General features: G+C 42.1%; 1 protein-coding gene across 1 annotated transcript in view; it reads left to right on the top strand.

The window, feature by feature from the left end:
* The window catches only part of LOC100700304 (membrane-associated phosphatidylinositol transfer protein 2), a 44216-nt gene that overhangs the window by 21211 nt on the left and 10406 nt on the right, over positions 1-12599 (top strand). Inside the window, 10 exon segments of the mRNA XM_025896965.1 lie at positions 2567-2781; positions 3522-3643; positions 4219-4452; positions 4572-4907; positions 7307-7402; positions 9432-9536; positions 9611-9675; positions 9894-9965; positions 10583-10827; positions 12365-12554. Of these exon segments, the coding sequence (XP_025752750.1) occupies positions 2567-2781; positions 3522-3643; positions 4219-4452; positions 4572-4907; positions 7307-7402; positions 9432-9536; positions 9611-9675; positions 9894-9965; positions 10583-10827; positions 12365-12554 (1680 nt within the window).

The following is a 12599-nucleotide window of genomic DNA, read 5'->3' as shown; positions in this document are numbered from 1 at the left end:
TTTGTTGTTCATGTTTGTTTGCTTGTTTTTCTAAACCTCCTCCCTATGCTGTATCCAGCAGACAGGTTGTCCGCTTGAGTTGTAGATGTGTAGGAACATGACTCAGAGGACATGCCCCAAAGCAAGCAGACGTTTCAAGACGGCACATGTCGGGCGCTGCGGCACACTTCTTCCTCACCTCATAATTCACCTTCATTGTATTTGTGAAAAGTTAATTAATCTTTTAAAAACATATGTTGTGTATATATATATATATATATATATATATATACATGTTTATATGTGTGTATCTATGTATGTATATAGGTGTGCTTTTTAAAAAAAAAAAAAAAAAAAAAAAATAGTCTTGAACTGCTTGGCTTTCATATTTTCAGGACAAAGACAGAACACGTGAGAAAGTCTGCTAAAGAAATTCTTTGCGTGTGAACTCTTAAGTATGTAAACAAAATCCCAGGACGAAGAGTTCCAACATTGTATTGACCCATAGTTACCTTTCCCCCTGACCTAACCGCCTCTAAACAGCCTCGGTGCTCTGAGGCTTCTGTCACTATGGCAACCATGACATCAGCAGCATGCCAGTGGTCAGGTTTTGTTCACGAGAAGGAGTGAATGAAAAAGTGAATGAGGAAATGGAGGATAAAAAGAGGCAGTGAAGAAGGGATGGGAAGAAATTTGAGAGAGGGGGTGGAAGGAAAGCGAGCATGGCTACCCTCACTTCATTGCTTTATGTTACCAGGGCAACCGCAGCATGTAGGCCTATCCGCCCGCCTGCAATCCATCCTCAGTGAAAGCCTCATAAACGAAGCCGGGGCCTTAGGACAGCCTAGCCATATCTCCACCTCACCAGGCTGCGCCCCACCCTATCTCTCCTTTCACGTTCTTTCCTTTGCCCCTTACGACACTTTCTTATATGATCGGTAATTGTAACATTCTTCTCACAATCGGGAGATTTACAGTACTAAGAAAATACAGAAAGTGTGAGATTTTAAATATGAGCAGTTCTCATTGTGCCTCATTCATCCACACAGGCCCTACATGTTTTGAATAAGCAACTGTGGAGTTATCGTTAAAAAAGGAGCATCTCTAGCAGGAAACGCGCCTCGCGAGAGGAAAATGCCAGGATGTGACTCCTATCCTGTCATAGTAGTCGGGTCTAAACATGTATAGCAGGCCGTCATGGTGATAGTACTTTGCAAAAGTTTGATGGCTGTTTAAAGAAAGCTTTATACTTTTTAGAAAGTAAAACTGTATACATGAGAGACTCCCTGTAGGGCATCAAGGTACCTCCCTCTACACTTATTTTCCTCCAAAGGTACACTTTACCTCTGTATGTGAATAAATGAAGTGTCCTGTATTTTGTAAGACATAACGTTACATTGAGAGTTTCTTTATCTTTAAACTTGTTATCTGTTCCCGCTCTTCCCGTTATGAGAGCAGCTACGCCCCGGCCAGTGTTTTATAATCTTTTTCTGGTGAACTGGAGAAAATCACCCAACGCTACAAAGGGAAGAAGGAGGGACTCTGCCTTTGACAGGCAAACATGGGGATGTAGTGTTTGTGGGTTGGACTTTTCCTTTTTTTTAAAAATACTTAAAATTCATAATCAGTGGATATGTATTTTTGTTCTGTATTTTCGTAGTGAGCTTTTTATAATGCACTGTAATCTGGATATTATCTGTTCACTTGCTGTGACTGAGTTTCTGCATCGCATACTGGTTGAGTGTACGGCCGGTTTGACGTTGCTGTGGTGGTGTCTGTGCTGTGTCTTTGGAGCTGTGTCTGGGTTGTTGAGAGCTGGGCGGGTTGCTAATGAATGACCTGTCAAAGGTAATGAGGTCCAGTGTGCTGGATGCCTCATGGCTTCCTCTTCCCCGCTCCACTGATTCACTGGTTTGCTTCCATCACCTCTCTCTGCCCAGCTGACTGGAGGAATCGGTCTCCCTATTACGCCATCGCTGCACTAAACACGCCGTTAAACAAAGGTTAAGCTGCATATACTAACACTGAACAACTGCTGATAAGAGGAAAAAAAAAAAACATGGTACATCAGAAATCTGACTTTTTATGGTCCTCATGTCTGTCGTCAGCACTTGGACTATGTTCTGCTGTTTAATGTTTTCTCATTCACAAGTTTCACAATTACAAATGATCCTCTAGCAATTCCCGACATTTACGCCATTGTGACTTCACACAGCCGCAGCTGCAGGCTCCACCCGTCTTCTCCTCTTATGTGCATCTGCAATGTAAATACAGAAAAGGTGTGGCTCCACACGCTGATTCTGTTTTTTCGGATCTTCCTGATATGCCGTTCAGAGCTGGAGGTGCTTCCAGGAAGCTATTAATTTTGTGTGTGTCGTTGCCATACCCAGACTGATGCCTCACTGTCTCTGCAAAAATCCCATTCGTTTAGTTGTTTGTTCTCAAACATCAGTTCCAGATTTAGTGTGAAATTATTATTACTAAAAATTATTAGAATAATAATGATTCTATGTTGTTCCATCTAACACAGCCACACTTTGTGCTTTTCTACTAATATGCATTTCCTCTTTTATTATTCCTCTTACAGAAGAAGAGCAGAGAAGAGAGCTGTGGTGAAGGCAGTGGGGTGGAGATCCTAGAAAACAAGCCGTATACAGATGGACCGGGCGGGACCGGCCAGTACACCCACAAGGTCTACCATATTGGCATGCACATTCCCAGCTGGTTCCGCTCCATCTTGCCCAAAGCGGCACTGAGGGTTGAAGAGGAGTCCTGGAACGCCTACCCTTACACCCGCACCAGGTGAGATTGGGTGATGTAAGGAAGCCACCTTGACACTTTTAATGCAGCATTGTGTCGATATTCTCCTTTTGGATGCAATAAAGTAACGTTAGCTTTAACCTTGACACCTCTTTAAAGCAGGGGAGTAGAAATACACAGGCTATTTTAATAGTATAAATGCTTTGTGCATGTGACATAGCTGCTGCCGCTGGTAGATCTACATTCATTTACAGACAAAAATCTAGCCCAGGTTCTGCAGAGGATAATATTTTCTGCCATAAATGTATTCAGTGATTAATTTGATGATTCCAAGTCCATGAACAAGTTGTCAGAATATTACCAGGCAGCCCATCGGATCGGCGCATGGCCAGCAGCGCTCCCAGACAGCCAGACGTTGACAGCCCCTCACTTTCAGAGCGTCAGTCCATTTGTCTGTGTGAGGTCTGACAAACAAAGACGTGAAGGTGCTGAAAAGAGATGTGCCCTTGACTGCACACTCGGGATATTGATAGACTCCAAGTGCTGTTGACACATCTATTCAACTAGTGACAGTTTTGCTGCAGATGCAGCAGATGGGTATGGCTTAAGTGTCTTTTATAATCAAAAGTAAGATGGGGTTGTCACTCGTAGTAAAATAGTTCTGCTCTTGAGTTATTAATATAAAATGAGACTCCAAATGAAGGGAGACACAAAAGCATAACTCACTGGTACTTTGTTGGGACAGTTGTTTCATTTCTTTGTTTTAATTTCTTCTCCCTTAGATACACTTGTCCCTTTGTGGAGAAGTTCTCCATTGACATTGAGACATACTACAAGCCCGACACTGGCAACCAGGCAGATGTCTTCAACATGTCAGCAGCAGAGAAAAGACAGAGGACTATTGGTGAGACCATTTGACGTCTGCCCCGAACGTCTGTGTCAACATAAAACTCGGATAATAAAATAATGTGGCTAATTTCACTTTCAAATTACACACATACAAAGCAAGCTCAGGCTGCATGTTGGCATATGGCCGCATTAGAGAATCAATACAGCAAGTAATGATCTCCTCATTCAGCAGCTGAAGGCGTTTTGCCGTCTGTCCTCTTGCTACTAAGATATGCAGTGGATGAGGCCCACTTGTGGTCGCTTAATGTTACAGCATCTGTTATTTTCTCTGGTTATGCGTTTTCCCAGTGAAAACAACGCCCTGAAAGGAATGGCTCTTAGGGTACGCAGTGACTCAGTTCCAGCATTGTGATTATTTAAATCACTCGTGTCTGTGTATCTTATAGTGTTAGCTGGAATTTCAGTTATAAAAAAATTTGAAGCTGTTAAACACAAGCTCATACAAGTCAGAACTACTGCTCCACCCACTTGTGCACACACCGTAATGTAATAGTAAAGCCTCAACAACATCCTTTCCAAACACCTGACTCCATAAATGCTTACCCTCTGAAAACGAATTGTCTTTTGCAGACCCAATTGACATAGTGACAGATCCCATCCCCCCTCATGAGTACAAATCAGAGGAAGACCCGAGGCTTTACAAGTCAGCCAAGACCCAGAGGGGTCCTCTGCGGGACGACTGGATAGAAGAGTACAACAATAACCCAGGCAAGACCCCCATCATGTGTGCCTACAAGCTCTGTAAGGTGGAGTTCCGCTACTGGGGCATGCAGTCAAAGATTGAACGCTTTATTCATGATGTTGGTGAGTTGAAGGTCCCAGATGTTCATGCATTTTTTTTTAAATAATTTTTCATTTTACTAATACCCTATTTAGTTACAGTGTTAGCGAGGGTTTATTGTTCTGCAACTGTTTTTCACTAGGCTTAAGAAAGGTGATGGTGCGTGCCCACCGGCAGGCCTGGTGCTGGCAGGATGAGTGGTATGGTCTGACCATAGAAGACATCAGGCAGCTGGAGCTGGAAACCCAGGTGGCCCTGGCCAGGAAGATGGCTCAGTTTAGCCAGGCGGAGGAGGCCACCGAGGCCAACGGAGGCACACAGTCTCCAGACAAAGACCAGGAGGTTAAAGAGGCAATCAGCTGTATTGAAGCTGAAGCAGTCATTCCCAGCTCAGGAGGAGAAACTCTGCAGCCACGAGGTATACTTACCAAGCAGTGGTCCACCTCCTCCCGATCCTCCCGATCATCCAAGAGAGGAGGTGAGGAACATGCCATCTTCATGCGTTCCCTCGTCACCACTGTGTATGATTGTGTCAAGCTGGTACATCGATGTGATGTGTAAAATTCTTGAGCCAGCCCTCATTTCCTTATTTTTGCTTCCAAAGAGGCAGGCTATTTTTTTTATTTATTTATGTATTTTTTTTTAAAGCGGTTTTTAAGCAATAGTTTCCCAGGCTTCCTGCAGAGTTTTTCTTTAGTCATTGGCTGCTCTTTCTCTCGTTTCAGTCCAGTTCTTATTTCGACTATGTTCACAAGAATGTATTTTTGTTTGTTGAACCACTTAACACTGACTTATGAGTCATTCAAGGGTAAAGGCAAACAACTCAAGGGATGAACCAATGTTGTGTCTATAGATAAGAACGAGTTTTAGATTCTATTTTCAGGCACTTCGTTACTGGCAACCTGTCACAAAAGCAGTTTCTTCCTCTTCCTTTAGTCGAAAATTTGCAAAGATAACAGTTTGACAGGCATAAAATTTTACACCAACAAGGTGTTTCCTGAACAGCTATTAGCTGAAAACTTTACTTACCATGCTGAGATATGTTATGTCCTTAAACTATCTGTGAAAGCCGGACAAGTTGAGGAAAAGGAAGTAACACTACATCTAAAAAATGAAAGTGTCTTCAGGAGATGAACAATATCTGAAAGTCATGATTTAAAAATTTGAAAAAACTCCAGCACAAACCAATCACTATCAGTCCTTCCCAGAGTCCAGATTTCAACATTATTGAAGCAGTGTGGGATCATCTCGACAGAGAATGGAACAAAAGGCAGCCAACATCCAAAGAAGAGCTTTGAATCTCCTGCAAGGAGCCTGGAGAACTATTCCTGAAGACTACTTATAGAAATGACAAAGCTGCCTAAGAGAGTTCAGACTGTGTTGTAGAATAAAGGATTGACTTTCGAGCTCTTTAGAATTGTACAAACTCTGTTTTTGCCTTACATACAACATTTCCATGTGTGTTTGAACATGCATGGAAATCGTGTGCAAAAACACATGGAAATCCTTGCACCCATTTTCCTAGCAAAATATAAAGAAACGAGGGGGTTTTTCAAGGCTTTTGCACGGTACTCTACAGTGGCTCAACTGTATTTACATCTCATCGTGCGTTAAAGTCTTATTTGTTAAGTGTTACGTGTGACTCATTTATATATTTTTATATATTTATGCATGCTAACATCAAAGTCCAAATATCCCGTAAGTAAACACAGCAAACTGTGATACTGTAGACTCGTCCACACTAGAAAGCTAGTATGTGAAGAATTCAGTCAGTAAGGTCAAGCTTCAAGCTGGTGCAAAGCTAAAGTAGCATTGTGATTCTGAGAGGTCTCATTTTTCATTTTGCACACCTGCGGTTGAATGAATTTGGGTTACAGCTGCACAGGAAGTGCAGTAATAGCGCTTCTTTTTTGTTTTTGGGTTCAGCTCTGCACAAGCATACACACTAAGAGTTAACCCAAAGGTGAAGTAACCAGACTCTATTGAAAAACCGTGAGCTCAGACCTTTGAATTGGTGTTAATAAAGCAAACGCCTCAGAAGCAGCTTTTAAAGTGTGCAGACTCTTATGTTTGTGCCTTTACTTTCCTCTGAGGCACCTGAATTTCCTTTAACTGCTCCTCAACCATATTTACTCACACCCCCTGTGTGAATCTCCCCTGGGTTATTTTTGTCAGCAACATTGATATCGCAGACTACTCATCCAAATTCACCCATCTCAAGTGTCACCCCTTCTTCAAGGTGGCGCTCACTTTAGCTGCCAGATGGACCCCGACTCTCATCGAGCCTCATTTCACCCCTGTAACTGCCCCCCCTCCCTCCCTCCATTATTCCCTCCAGGGCTATTTTTAGCAACAGTGCTGACATCACAGGACAGAGGAGGCTGATGCTCCTCAGAGTGACCCTCCCTTCCAGCGCTGCTGTCTCTCTGCGCTGACAGCTACATCTGTGCCCCTCTCTTACCGTCTCTCACAGTGACCACCCCCGTCCTCTGTGCTAATGATATATAATCCATAGATTGAAGACTGGTGATAGATGAGGCCTGTTTTTCCTCAGCTGGAAAAGATTTTGGTGTGTTTGGAGCTCGTTCTTTTTGCACTGGGCCTTGGTTTTTAACACTCCGCCACTGATCACCAATCAGTCCATCTGTGATGAAGTAATGCACCACAGAGACTGCTATATGTTTATGTAACACTGTGTGTGTGTGTGTGTGTGTGGCATTCATGGGGGTGGGTTGTGCAATACATCTTTGTTGAGTGTGTGTGTGTGTGTGTGCGCGTGTGTGAAGCACAGAGGCTAAAACACACGTCCCAAAATAATGGTGAATTTCTTGCTCGTGTGTTTCTATTTGTTTTTTGTTTGTTTGGTTTTTTTTTTAGTGAGCCCATCACGTCACAGCATCTCCGAGTGGAGGATGCAGAGCATTGCACGAGACTCGGACGACAGCTCGGACGAGGAGTTCTTCGATGCTCACGGTAACTTGCTGCTCTGATTTGTAAAGTAAATGTGGAAGCTGGATGAAATGTTTCTAACCTGTTTGGCTCCCCTTTCTTCATTTCCTGTGAATGCGTCTCTTTAATCGCAGATCAGTTCTTAAGCTTCCCAGATACCCAGCATGCTTTGGGGCTACAGTTGAACTAGGTGGGTGTGCTGCGGCACCCGTTCTTCCTGCTGGATAAGTTCGGCCGAGAAGACACGAGCCAGGTGTCTCATCCCAATGTTGAAAAATCACAATCGTCTCTGCCCACCTGTATTCACACAGTTCACGTTGCATCAAAGAAATAAAAGAACCCCTTTGAATAATTTACGCTTGTGTGTGTGGTGAGGTTGAAACTCACCGTTTAGTCAATATGATGAATGAGAATAAAATTATGCACGATGCAGTCATTGATTACACTGATACTAATTTTGCTGCATTCATTAGTTTCCACCTACCCCGAGTTTAATAGGTTGCTCGTGACACTATGAGTCACTGGAAAACAATAACTAAAATGAACTGTGTTGACGTCTAATTATTTTTTTCATATTAACATGTGTCACAGTATTCGTGTTTATATGGATTCATTGTTTGTGTGTGTGAGAAGCAAAAGCCAGATGGCCTGCTTAAAACGTCATGATTTATGAACACTTATTTAATTATGGGTAAATAAATGAGGGCATCAGAATGAGCTTATACATGTGTTTGTAAATCACATGATGGAAGTGCACAAATTAAATCTGGCAAACGACTGAGTTGGCTCAGATTGCTTCCAATTTTAGGCTTCTGTCTTTAAAGTTCTTGTGATCGTCTTGCAGTAACCATCCATCTCAAGGATTAGAAAAGTGTGTGCAAGTTTATTTTTACACTCCATTTTTTTTAATGCAAATGAATAAAGGAAAAAAAAAAAGCTAAGGAGTTGAATCTGCCAATGATGGTTCACGTGTAACCTGTCGTATTTCATTAACATGTTTTATTTAAATCATTGAAGGTTTATGAATGAAAATCTTGCAGTGGAATAAAGAAAATCTGACCTTTTTATCCAGTTTAACACTGGATTGTTGTTGATATTAATGAATAAATTAGAAGGATGTTGAAGCAACTGAGGAAAGAAATGAAATAAAGGACTCTGTTGATTTAGAGTCAGAAGATTTTGTGTGTTAGGAACAATGCTACAAAAACTTGCCCCAAGCAACTGAGTATTCCAGCCGAGTCGTTATGAAATAAAGATTGTCATTTGATTTCCTGCATTGATGCTGTTTATTTGTAGTGTAGCTGCTGTAGAAATAGAAGGACATGATTTGATTTTAGGTCAAATCTTGATTAACGAGCTAAATGGAACACTGTTGGCAAAAATCGCCCAGAGAGGAATTAAAAAGGATCTGTTTGAGGCCCTTTTAAAATCACAGGTTAATGTCAGTAGATCAGCGAGACAATTCATCCATATGTGTGCATGAATTTAAGGCGCATAGTGAAATTTTTGTAGTAGGTAATCATGGAGGAAGGTGACTGTTTTTAGTTTATAGAAAATAAATTATAGTGATACAATAAATGCAAAACAACGTATACTCACTGTGTGTGGATGATCACACATGGAAACACCAAGCTTCATGTGCATTTGTGTAGGTTGTTAACTTGTAGGAAACCCTATGAAGGTTCCTTTTCCTTCATTCCCTTGTTTATTAGATCACTTTGACACTGACAGGGTTCATTTAGATGAATTTTTCTTTTATTGTTCATTTTTAGCGGGTTGTCTTTGTTATTCTATTTTATTTGTTTGCATATTTATTTATTTTTTATCCCATTATTTGTTGACACGCAACTGGGTTTGTGGTTCGTGTTTAAGGACGGCATTGTGTGAGTTTGGGTGAATAGGTTGTCGGGGTAAGCTGCAAACAAATTGGCCTTTCTTGGGATTAACAAAGCAATCTGGCACTCTGAATCTGAACTCTTGGTGTAATAATCCATTCGAAACCCCTGAATAGTGAATACAGTTTTAACCAATCTTCCCCCCCCCCCCCATGCAGAGGATCTCTCTGATGGAGAGGAGGTCTTCCCGAAAGAGATTGCCAAGTGGAACTCCAATGACCTCATGGACAAGATCGAAGCTGCAGAAACGGAGGAAACTCCTGGTATGATGAACACCTCTACATGGGCAGGCACAGCCCTGTGACACTTGATGCTAAATGTGTGTTTCTGTTTCTAGGTGAGCTGTTCAAGGAAATGACTGTTGATTATGAAAGAGCAACCAGCGAGGAAAGATTAGATGAGGTATGTGTGTCACACATTGACTGCCAATGCAAATAACACACTTATAACTCGCACTCCTCTGATGCCCGTCCATGTCTGGAATAAATATCCCTTACAAGCCATCTGCTGAAAGTTTCCTTCAGGACATGATTTAATTTGAGTTTAGCTGCTAAAAAACAAAAAACATATCAGGCTTTAAACTTTGGAGGATAAGAGCCTCTCTGTCCTCTTGTGTTCAGATGCGTGGCTGTCTTAGCGGCCAAGCCGATAGCTCTCCCATTCCCACCATCACGGTAACAAGGCACCAGTCAGTAAGTAAACATTTTGGCCCCAGTGCACTGTGGGGTACAACAGTTCTTCAGACACCTCCAGTCTATTAAATGCCCCTGCCCTTATCCTTGCCGTAGCCCGAACCCAAATCCATGTGTACTCCTCAACCTCACCACCTTCTGTTGGACCCCCTCCCCCGTCCTCTGTACCTAATGGAAATGTGAAGTTTTGGATTGGAAGTAAAAGACAAAACTACACATTGTGCTGTGTTAATTAATGTGAACTTGTCGTCGGGAAGCATGGTTGTTGTTTGCTGTTAGTTGAACGGTTGTCCAGGTGAAGGTTGGCTCTGTTATGTGTCTTCATGGTTCCTCACCCCTCAGTGGCTATGAAAAGCAGTTTGCTTTGTAATTCATGTTCAAAACGATAGACGGAAAATGTTGCAAGTCGTACCTTTTGAATCGGTTAAGAAGTGATTTTTATGCCCATTTTCAAGGCCTCGTTTATCTGTTTTTGTTTGCTTGTTTTATCACTCACAGTAAGTACGTATTCTTTGGTCATGCTGATGAGTTGAATAAACATTTTATTGAATATTTTCCCGATAGTGCGCCTTAACATTCCCGTCCGTAACACTGCTTATTAAATTTGCTGTTCTCAGGAGAACTCTTCCCAGCAGTGTCTGCAGCCCTCCAAGATCCATGTGCTCATCTTGGTCTTGCACGGAGGGAACATCCTGGACACAGGAGGAGGCGACCAGAACAGCAAGCAGGCCGACGTCAACACAATCAGTACGGCTTTCGACACAGTCATGCGTGTTCACTATCCTGCAGCGCTGGGACGCATCGCCATCCGCTTGGTGCCCTGCCCTGCCATCTGTGCCGACGCCTTCTCCCTAGTGTCCAAGTAAGAGCATGCACATGCACACATTTCTCTGCAGGCTCAAAACCTCATGGCTGATGGTTTGTGTGCAGTTAGGTTCATAATTTATTGGATGAAGACAGAATTCTTGTGGTTTTGCACAACCGCAGTGGAGTTTAAATCAGATAATCAAGCAAGATGTGATGAAACTGTAGACTTTCAGCTTTCATTTAAGAGGTTTAATGAAGAATTTCATTAACTGTTTAGGAATTACAGACATTTTTATACAGTCTCTAATTTTAGCTCTAAAGTAATTGGGCAAATTTACATCATTTTAAATGTAAGGATCCTAAGGCTCAGTGACTGCTTAAAGTCTAGAGCCCATATACATTTTCTGTTGAAGTGCTCTGGTGAACCTTTACTGCAAACACCTTGAGTTGCTGCACTGAAAAGCTGTGCCTTTGAGCTGAGATCAGGTGACTGACTCAGCTATTGAAGAATATCATATTTCTTTACCCTGAGAAACTCTTGGGTTGCTCTTACAGTTTGCTTCGGGTCATTGTCCATTTGCACTGTGAAGAACTGCCCGATCAGTTTTGCAGCATTTGTCTGAATCTGAGCAGAGAGTGTAGCTCCGTAGACTTCAGTTAATCCTGCAGCTTCTGTCAGCGGTCACATCACCAATAAACACAAGTCCTCCGATTATACTGGCCATACGTACCCATACTTTCACACTGCCTCCACCATGTCTGACATTGTACTCTATATTTTCTCATCCATGTTCACTCTGATTTCATCTATCCACAGATATTTTTATACAGTGTAACCAGGGGTTTGCACCTTGCTGCAAATTCCCTGTATTTGAATTCATGAAGTCTTCTTTTGATTGTAGATTTTGCCAGTGATAATTCTGCCTCCTGTGGTATTGGTTGTTGTTTTTTGTTTTTTTCTTACCGATGTAAATAATTCTGTCCTCACACACTTTGGCCTTCTTCAGTGGTCTTTCAGTGTACCGGATTGTTTATTTGGCCACTCCTGAAGTTTTGTCTCTCTCTCTCTCTCTGAGAGGTTGATTTTGGTTTTTCAGCCCAATGATGGCTGATATTTCTTTGAGCCATATATTTAAATTTAAAGTTAAAAGCTTTAAAATGTAAATTCAACACTTTGAATCAACTTCACTTATGTCTGCTTCATTTATCATGAAATAACAAGTGAACACGCCTTACCTGGCCTTGGAACTGCTCGTCAGTCAATTGTAAAATTAGTTTTGAGCCACTAAAAATGCGGGACTCTACAAAACAACGCCTGTATTTTTGTTAAACCCCTCCAATTAAAGCTCAAAGTCTGCCTTTCAGCCACATCCTGATTTGTATTTTAAAAATAACAGCAAAAATTGTGTGTTTGTGGAACAAATTGTGGTTCTAACTATATTTTAGCTCAATAGCTGTTTGCTAATGATGGAAGAGGTCCAGGTGCAGCTCATGACTCTTGTCCCCTCTTCCTGCGTTTATTTATTCTCCTGTGTGCATGCCTTGGGTTTTAAATTTTATAATTTGATTTTTATCCACTAATTTTCTCACAGCCTGAGCCCTTACAGCTACGATGAAGGTTGTCTGTCCAGCAGCCAGGACCACATCCCGCTGGCAGCCCTGCCTCTCCTCGCCACCTCTTCGCCACAGTACCAGGACGCTGTGGCCACCGTCATCTTCCGAGCCAACCAGGTGTATACGGACTTCATAAAATCTCTGGACGGTTCTTCTTTCTCCGGCCAGGTCAGATACTGATGGGTTTGTTGTTCTTGTATGCTGTTTAATAAA

This window comes from Oreochromis niloticus, linkage group LG12, assembly GCF_001858045.2.
Source record: "Oreochromis niloticus isolate F11D_XX linkage group LG12, O_niloticus_UMD_NMBU, whole genome shotgun sequence".
NCBI classification, from domain to species: domain Eukaryota; kingdom Metazoa; phylum Chordata; class Actinopteri; order Cichliformes; family Cichlidae; genus Oreochromis; species Oreochromis niloticus.
This window is presented reverse-complemented; position numbering and strand designations above follow the sequence as displayed.